General features: G+C 53.1%; 1 protein-coding gene across 2 annotated transcripts; it reads left to right on the top strand.

Moving 5' to 3' along the window:
• The first annotated feature begins 896 nt into the window (after positions 1-896).
• Positions 897-7,129, top strand: LOC308065338 (polyubiquitin). Of its 2 annotated transcripts, none has more exons than XM_080391186.1 (2): positions 897-921; positions 6,589-7,129. In XM_080391186.1, exon 2 carries the CDS (start codon positions 6,595-6,597, stop codon positions 7,054-7,056), a length of 462 nt encoding a protein of 153 aa, XP_080247312.1. In that variant the 5' UTR covers positions 897-921; positions 6,589-6,594; the 3' UTR covers positions 7,057-7,129. The 2 variants fall into 2 exon arrangements, with proteins under 2 accessions (XP_080247312.1, XP_080247311.1); XM_080391185.1 differs by lacking the exon at positions 897-921 and adding an exon at positions 6,005-6,146.
• The last annotated feature ends 2,313 nt before the right edge of the window (positions 7,130-9,442 follow it).

The following is a 9,442-nucleotide window of genomic DNA, read 5'->3' as shown; positions in this document are numbered from 1 at the left end:
GTGGTTTGCCGGTAGAGTTTTGTGCAGCCTGGTGCCACCTGTGACAAGTCATGGGCTTGGCACACTTCTGGGAATGCAGCAGTTTTAGGAAATGGGGCAGGCTTTAACCGTGCCCTCTGCAGTGTTTGCAGCAAGAAATTTTGGTAATTCCAGAAGGAAATATACAGCTTGGGTTTACCTTCCCTTCCACCTAGTCTTCTGGGGTATTTTGCTCCTTTGTAAACCCCACGTCCTGTTAATTTGCTGTTGCTTGTGAGGCTGTAAGAGCAGAAGGTGCCAGCAGTGGCCCTCCACAGGCGGGTGGTAGCTGGGGCAGCCCAGCAGAGGAGGCTGGATGCATGTGCCTGCTGCTCTCACGTGCTGCAGGGCCTCCAGGCTGGGACACGAGTGTTACTTTAATGCTGATGGAACAGCAGCTTTTGTTTTCGAGCAAGAAGGAAAGTGGTTGCAGCTATGTGTTTTATAACTTAAATGCATGCTGTTGCATTCAGTGGCAGGCTGGAGGGGGCCGAGAGCTCATTTCTCTAGCATGAATTGCACCAGAACTTGCAAGCTGCTCTATACTTAAGGAAAGGAAAAAGAAAATATGGAGCCTGGTTAGAAATTACGGCTCTTTCAGGGAAGTGACCAAGAAGAAGCAAGCCCAAACGGCTTCACAGCGCTAGGGGCAAAATACGAGTGGAGATGCCGGGGATTGAACCCGGGGCCTCATACATGCAAAGCATGCGCTCTACCACTGAGCTACATCCCCTTGGTGGAGAGTGGCTCCAGCACGGCGAATATGGAGGTTCTCTAGGCCTGACGTCACGGCCCACGCCTCCACGTGCTGCCACGGGAACAGGGTGGGGCGGTCGGGCGGTAGCGCCCTCATAGGGGAAGACGGAAAAAACTTCACTTGTGTCCGTCCTCGTTAGTATAGTGGTGAGTATCCCCGCCTGTCACGCGGGAGACCGGGGTTCGATTCCCCGACGGGGAGGTTATACTTCTTTTGGCCCTAGCGGCCGTTTTAGGTGGGGCGGGCCCCGCGTGGGGCTTGGTGACGGGGCCGCGACACCCGCCGGGGGACAGCCCGTGGGCAGAGCTGCTTTTTATGCCGGGGAGGGGAGGGGGGCCCGCCGCGCTCCCTCTCGGAGCCCCCCGCCGCTGGTGCCTGGGGGCTGCCTGGGTCCCGCCTTCGCCCTGCGCGCGCCGGAAGACGGCGTGGAGCGCGGGGGGCACCCCTCACTGCTGCCGCATGGGTGACACCCGCGCCGGGCGGGCAGGCGGCGGGACCACCCGCACTCAGGGCTGCGCTGGGCGGGGTCGTATCCGCGGTCAGGAAAACCACTTTTCGTCGCCGAAATAGCTCAGTTGGGAGAGCGTTAGACTGAAGATCTAAAGGTCCCTGGTTCGATCCCGGGTTTCGGCAGAAGCCTTTTGTCTTTCTCCCCGCGGGTGGCGGTGGGCCCTTTTGCCGCGCGGCCGAGCCTGCGGCCCGCACGGCGGAGCGAGGGGCAGTGGCCCGGGTGTCACCGGACAGTATCACTCGTGCGGGTGCTGCGGCAGGCGTTGGGGTATCGGGCGGCCCACAAAAGAATTTAGTGTGATGTCCTCGTTAGTATAGTGGTGAGTATCCCCGCCTGTCACGCGGGAGACCGGGGTTCGATTCCCCGACGGGGAGATTGCAGGGTTTTTTTATCTCTAAAACTTATTTTTCCTTCCCGGCACTACTCGCTCCTGACTCTGGGGAAGAACAGCCGAGTTTTGCTGTGCCAATCCAGAGCGTTCCCGTACTTCTAAGAGTCGCCTGAGGTTCACGCCTCGCTTTGTAGGCGCCGCAGACGGCTGCCAGCACAAGGCGGGAGGCGCACACGGCTGCGCGCCCCTCCGTGCCCTCTCCCTCCCCGCAGCGCCCCTCGCAGCACCGGCGGGACGCGGCCCGATATGGACAGACCTGGCCACCAGGCAGAAGATGCTAGGCTGGCAGGGGATGTAGCTCAGCGGTAGAGCGCATGCTTTGCATGTATGAGGTCCCGGGTTCAATCCCCGGCATCTCCACGGTGCGCTAGCTTTTTTTGTTCTTTTTTTTCTCCCGTGATGTATTTTATTCGGGGTTAAAGTTGCCATGTCACATTAAACGACAGAAAACCGGTGGAAGTTTCCCAGTGGCACAAAATGGCACTGTTTTGGTCACTGGGATCTCCTCAAGACTATGCAAACACACAAGACCGGGGGTTTCATTGCCCCACAAGGTCCTTGTCTGGTTTCACCCCAGCTGGCAACTACATGGCACGCAGCCACTGCTCCCCCAGCCTGTTCTGGTGGGATGGGGGGGGAGAGAGTCGAAAAAAAGGTAAAACTCATGAGGTGAGGTAAAAACAATTCAGTAACTAAAATAAAATATTAATAATAACAATTGTAATGAAAGGAGAGAGAGGGAGAGAGGAATAAAATCAAAAAGGGGGGGGGGGGTAGTGATGCACAATACAACCGCTCACCACCTGCTGACTGATGATGCCCAGCCAGTGCCCAAGCAGCCATCAGCCTGCCCCAGCCAGCCCCCCTCAGTTTATAGACTCAGCGTGAAGTTCTGTGGTCTGGAATGTTGCTTGGTCTGGAATATCACTTGTCCCTTCCTGATTTCTTGTGCTCCTCCAACCTTCCCACTGGCAGTGCCTGAGAAACTAAAAAGTCCTTGACTAAGTATAAACATAACTCAGCAACAACTAAAACCATCAGTGCGTTATCGATGTTGTCCTCATACTAAATCCAAAACATAGTGTTGTACCAGCTACTGAAAAGAAAATGGCCTCTATCGCAGCTGAAACGGGACAGCCCTGCAGGCACAGGGCAGCCGAAAGGAAGGAAGCACCAAACCCTGCCAGCCCGGCCCCATGCCTCTTCCCCCAGCACCCAGCAGAGCTGGCTGCCTGCAAACCGGCACAGAGCTGGCTCGGGGGCTCTGCACCACACGCCCAGAACCAGGGACAAAGGGCACAAAAGCCAGGACGCTGCAGATGACCAACTGCGCTGGCTGCGATGGTGCAGGAGCTTCTCCCTGGCTCAGAGCTGGTCCTGCGGCATCTTCTTGCCCCTGCTGTGCCGCTCCAGCCGAGGCTCGTGGGTAGCCCCTTGGCAGTGTGAGCAGGCTTTGCTCGGAGCTCTTGGGAAACAAGCTCCATGCTTTGATCTCCTCAGGCTGGCCAGGCTCATACGGTTCTACCTGGGAAACTCTCCAGAGCTGGGAGGGCTGAAACGTATGGCCCAGAGCCCAGAGCCCACGTAGAGCTTGAAACAGCTTTTATTTACACAGTTTGGTTACCAGCGTTTTTATCTGCACTGCTCGGTTATCAATGACAAATCCAACTCTCTCTGGTAGGGAGAGCTGACTAGCAACAGTAACAGATGTAAAAAGACATTTTCTGCCAGAGTGGTTAAAATGCTCCTTGTGCTATTTATTTACTTGTGTTCCTTCTAGTTGTTATTTTGAGCCAAATGTTCAGCTAGAGTACTGGTAAATCTGAAGAACCCCATTGTAAATAGCTCCCTGGACAGGATCTCTTTGGGCAGCTGTACTTCTGGAATATACCCTGCACTCTGGGACAGTTCCTGCCCCAGAAAGTTTGAAGTAACAGGCACAAATAACAGACTTTTCAGCACAGGAAATCAGTATTTATTAGTTTAATAGGTCGTGGTTTGTTACCTGATGCCTGTACTGATGCCACTGTATGGGTACAACTGTATGTACATTTTTGTCAAAGTATTCTGTTAAGGGAAGGTTGCTGGCTCAGCAAAAGGACAAGATGTCTAAACTCCCAAATTACCAAACTCTGATTTAGTGTTTAGCTATAAAGAAATCTGGGCTCAAAGTTTAGGCCAAGCTGACTCTAAAGTTGTTAAAAATGACAATGCAGGGACTTCTAATTAAGGGAGTCAGCCATGGGAAGGATGGGGAACAAAGAACGGATGGGGAAAAAGAACACTATGAGCTTGACAGAGGGAGAGCCTCTTAAGTAGAAAGAAGCCTCCAAGTGAGGAAGTTCTGGAAGCAAGAGGAGACAAGTTGATGAAGTGTTGCAATTCACAGAAAGTTGGTTGAAAGTAGGACAAACATCCTACTACTCACCAAGCTTGTCTTGAAATTGTAACAAGGGGAACTCGTACAGACAGTGCAGGAGAAACATGGAGTGTCTTTGTTCATAGAAAGCCCACGCTTCTGGGTGGGGGGACCCAGGTTGGGAAAGCACTGTTCTGCAAACCAGCCAGAGGTATTTAAGGACTCTGTTGCCTTAGGGCATAACATCTGCCTTGCAATCCAGATATAACACAAACCTGAGCCTTTAGGGGTGTACTGTTCCACCATTGGACTTGGACATCAGGTACAAACTCACACAGGATGCTCAGCAGCTGGCTGTGTACCTTAATTAGATGAAGAACAGCACTGTGTCATCTTAATTTCTTCCCGTTATAAAACTCGTCTTGTCATGAAATACAGTGCCATGTGCCTTTTCGACTATTTTCAGACCAGTTCCAAGTGCTTACTCTGTAACTAAAAGAATAAGCTTAACATGATTATTGACTTTCATATGAGGAAAGACCTAAATCTGAAAGGCTATTCCAATCTTTGATGTTTATACGATTCCAAATACATAAGCCACTGAGCACAATTCTAACCTGAGAAGAAACCAAAAGACTTTTGTGGATTTTTTTGCCCAGATAAATGACCTGAGTGTTTGAGGTTATTATTACTATTGCAATGCTGAATTTTAATACAAACACAAGGCAGCAGAGGCTGTGAAGCTCCCCAGCATATTCCCCTCCCTTAAAATCTCCATGTGTCAGGCAAATACAGGCGGGTTTCCCTCAAACCAATCACAAAGCTGTTGCTGGGCTTCTGCTCTCTTCTTACTGGTGTGCAGCGCTCAGTGTTAAGGAGGCAGCAGTTTTCCTTGGGTGCTGGCAAAGGAAGGATTTTGTAGGCCAATCGAACCAAATGGCATCTCATGAATCTTGCAAAGCACCATGTTGTCCTTGAATGGCTGTGTAGCTTGACTAGGATGGCACAGGAGCCAACTGAGCGCAACAGAGCTCTGCTAGAAGGTGCTCTGTGAGAACAGAGTGGGAAATAGGAATCATTATTATTACTATTTCTATTTATGACTGATTTTACCCCAGTGGCAAGGCCTTAATCCTGAGTTATAATCTCCATTATATCTCAGATGCATACTCCACTTTATGCATATATATATACTCACTGATGGTATCTCAGGCAGACTGTCACTAGGACTTGGATCTCTGTAACCATCAGGCCTTCTTTGTCCCTCGCTTCAACCCTTCCCTCCTGGGGCTGCCTGATCTCCATCCCCTGGCAGGAGTCTCCTGCAGCCTTCCTGATCCAGAACGGCCTGAAAAGCAGAAGACTGCACCAGCCTTGGGCCCTGGCAGGCATCCCGGCATCACTATGGCAGCTGCACACCACTTGTTTCCTCTGTGCCTTGCTCCCACAGGCCATGGCTGCACCGAGGGCCTGGCACAACCCTGCCTGCAGGCCTCACCCCACCAGGCCCAGCTGCACTGCCTCACCACGGCCCTGCATGCCACTCTCTCTATCATGCTGAAACACGCTGGCAACTCCTCAAACAGAAATACGCTGCTTTTTTCGGAGTAGGACAAGGGTCGCTCTCCCTCCAGGCACCTCAGAAACTGCCACCCAGCAAGGCCTCAGGGCAGAGCTGCCCCTCACCGTGCCCCAGGGAAGAAAATCAAGGAGGCGCCTTTGAAACAGGGACGCAACCGTACGGCTTTACATCCCCGAATGAAATGTGTTGGTCTGAAAGGCGCTTTAGGCACGGGGGCGTATAGCAAAACCGAGAGGGCTGGGCTCGCCGGGGCACCACCGCCGCCAAGCGCCGCTCCGAGGCTCCGGGCCGGGCTTTCCCTCGGGCACTGCACAGCGCCGCACTCCCCGCTGCCCCCTCCGCGCTGCGGGACACACTACCGGCCCCCGCCCCCAGCGCCGCAGGAAACAGTGCCTGGCGGAGCGATCCGCGCCGCGGGGCGGGGCGGCAGAGGCTATATAAGGGGCGGGAGGGGAATGTGTGGCGCAGTTGCAGCTGTGCCAGGCTGAGGGAGCGTTGTTGTGCTGGCTTGGCCTGCGCGCCCCCGCGGTGAGTGCTCCGCGCCTCGGCCTCGCCGTGCCTCCGCGAGAGAGCGGAGGGCAGAGCCGCTTGCCGGGGCGGCGGCAAGGCCTAGAAGCGCGCTGGTGGGCCGGGCGGGATGTCTGCGTGTGCTGAGGGGGATGCGGCAGCAGGAGATGGCGGGCGGGGCGTAGGCCGGCCCGTTCCCCTTCCCCCTTAGCGGCAGCACCGCGGGCCGGCAGCTGAGAGAGGCGGGAGAGCTGGCGGGCAGCTGCCGGCAGCATGGCGGCCGCGCAGGCGCAGCGGCCTCTCAGGAAGGGGGGCGGGGCGGAAGGGCCCGCCGCTCTGACGTCACGGAGCAGGGCTGCTCCGGGGGAGCCGGGCCTAGGGCCGGGCCCCGCTGTGGCTGCCCCGGGGCGGGGGGGCGGTGCGAAGGAGCTGTAGCTGAAGTACTGTGGGGGTTTTTTGCTAGATAAAAATGCAGATCTTCGTGAAAACTCTGACTGGCAAGACCATCACCCTGGAAGTTGAGCCCAGTGACACCATTGAGAACGTGAAGGCCAAGATCCAGGACAAGGAAGGCATTCCCCCTGATCAGCAAAGACTCATCTTTGCTGGCAAGCAGCTGGAAGATGGACGCACGCTCTCTGACTACAACATCCAGAAGGAATCCACCCTGCATCTAGTGCTGCGCCTGAGGGGTGGCATGCAGATCTTTGTGAAGACCCTGACTGGCAAGACCATCACCTTGGAGGTTGAGCCCAGTGACACCATTGAGAACGTAAAGGCCAAGATCCAGGACAAGGAAGGCATTCCCCCCGATCAGCAAAGACTCATCTTTGCTGGCAAGCAGCTGGAAGATGGACGCACGCTCTCTGACTACAACATCCAGAAGGAATCCACCCTGCATCTAGTGCTGCGCCTGAGGGGTGGTAACTGAACTGACTTCTTGCTGACTTCCAAGTAAAAGTTTGTCTACACTTGCCTGTTCCAATAAAGCTGTTGCATCCACAGTTCATGTCTAAAGTTATGTGAACAGCTCTTGGTTGGCCATTAGCCAGTGTAGCTGTCTAATAAAACTATAATTACATAGTTTCCACATACAGAGAGAGGCATTGCAAAACTGCCTTACGCAAGGCTTACACATGCCCGGTAAGCGTAACTAATCCTTTGGCTGTGTTTTTTCCCGAGTTTGTATAAGTGTTCTCGTAACTAGCTGAAGCGCTGGCTGAAGTTCAGTGCCAGCCTGCAGATGTTACGCAGCTGTTTGGTTGTGTAAGCATGCAAATGTAATGTGAAACTGCAGTTGTTCTTGAGCTGGGAGGTTTTGCCCCCTAATTGCCAGGTCCTGCCCCAGGTGTTTTTGCCATGATGGAGTAACGGTGCAAAGGTGATGGCAGGGTTTGATGAGATGCCAGCAGCAGGCTCTGGCATTTGGGTGGCTGTGTGGTGGGAGGTGGTGAAACCTCGCTGCTGACAGCCTTTGGGCCAGGGGCTTGGAAAGTGCTCTGGCTAGTGTGAGGTGCTCATCATCCAGTTACGGGGTAGACATCTTTTGGAAACACTTGGGCATATTAAGCAAACTTTGTTATTTCAGAGATAGTAGCTTATTTAAAGTCTTCTATAATGTGCTTTCCAAGTGAAATGAGGTGAAATGTCATGGAGCAGTTCTCATGTGCTTTAAAAACAGGAAGAAGGGGTCTCCACTGAAGTCTATTGTGGAGGTTGCTGAATGTGGGAGGTGACAAATACATAAGCCTGCTGTACTGGGGACTGGGAAAAGGGCGGCTGAGAGGTAAAACCTGAAAGATGCCCTTCATGAGCATGGTGATGTGATTTGCCTTTGGAGGGGGATGTGGCAGGGGCTCGAACAGTGGTTTCAGCTGATGGCTGACCTCAGTGGGATCTTACACTATCCAGACTGGAAGGGTGGGATAGCGGGATTTGATTCAAGTAACACTGAATTATTCTTGATTAAGAGAGCAGTGGAAGATGCTTTCAGTGTTTTGTTACCTGGAAGGAGCAAGTGTGGATGATCAAGATCTGTGCTGAACTGGGGAAAGCTAAATGCCGCTGAGCTAGCACCCATGCTGGGTAAGAGCTGGTGTCCCACCAGTGCTGAGCTCCTGTTGTGTCCCAGCAGGGGCTGGCCTTGGCCTCTTGCCTGTGTGTTGTGGCTTTGTGGGACACTTGGTGCTGGGTGGGAGCAATACGGTGGTGCGGGTGCAGTGCCCTAACGGCACATGGGGGACCCTTGCTCAGCTGATGTAGTCCTCAACTGATGTAACTGAGCTCTCAACAAATGCAAATGACAAAGCTCGCCGTTTATGGCTTCTCTGGCCTCTTGAATCATCTACATTTGTGCAGCAATTAAAAAGTTCAGCAGCCCTTCAGCAGGGTTTTGTGTATGCGGTAATGGACCTCCTTAAATGTGGGAGTCTGACCCACTTCAGGGGTGGGTGTTTCTAGGAGGGATCTGCTCTTACAGGAAAAAGAGGATGATGCAGCCTGGTTATGTTTTCATAGCTCCTTTCTCTATGTGCCCAGGAAGCTTTTGCTTGGAAATCTGGTGATCGGGGGAGGCTGAGGGGGGAAAGCTGGAAAAAAATAACTGCAAGTGGTTCTGATTTGAAGGTGGCCTGACTGCTGTGAGGGGAAGAGCTGCAGGAGGACATGGGGACATACAAGGTCAAAAAGCTGCACGAATGACTCTGGTGCTGTGTCTTAATGATTATTTTTTTTTAAATGCCTCAGTGAAAAAAAAGTCCAACGCTGTCCTTAAAAACTACAGTGCTGTACAAATACATAACGGCCTGGAGTGTGATCCAAGTGGTCTGCTGCACCCAGGCGGAACAGAGAGCTGCTTGGAGGAGAAACCTGGGCATGGTTTCATAAGTGGAGTCAGCCTCTGCCTCTTGCAACATGCTGATCTCTGCGGGTGGCTTTGATGGATGTGACAAACTTAAAGGGGCTGGTAACGGTGGCACTGTGAACACTTTGGAGCATGGCACCTGTGAGCCCGAGACCACAGCTCAGGTAGGATAAACCACAGAACAGCAATGTTCGGTGAAAACAGCAAAGCATTTTGTAAACAAAGGATGTCTTTTGTTGTAGCTGTGATGATACCTGCTGCCTCGCTTTGGACAACTCCACAGGGTTGGTGTGGTCCTGCAGTGCCTCGGGGCATCTCCTGGATGTTACCTGGGTTTATTGGGTTTTGAAGGAAAATTCCTTTCACAGGATTTCCTTCTAGCAAAATAGAGGAAAAGCACAGCATGTGCTGAAAGCATTGCTGCTGGGGAAATGGGGCACAGTCAGCAGCTGCC

The sequence above is a fragment of the Falco punctatus genome, assembly GCF_963210335.1.
Source record: "Falco punctatus genome assembly, chromosome: 1".
NCBI classification, from domain to species: domain Eukaryota; kingdom Metazoa; phylum Chordata; class Aves; order Falconiformes; family Falconidae; genus Falco; species Falco punctatus.
This window is presented reverse-complemented; position numbering and strand designations above follow the sequence as displayed.

Coding starts and splice junctions, on each gene's coding strand:
- LOC308065338 (XM_080391186.1), top strand. CDS start 6,595: ATGCAGATCTTCGTGAAAACTCTGACTGGCAAGACCATCACCCTGGAA.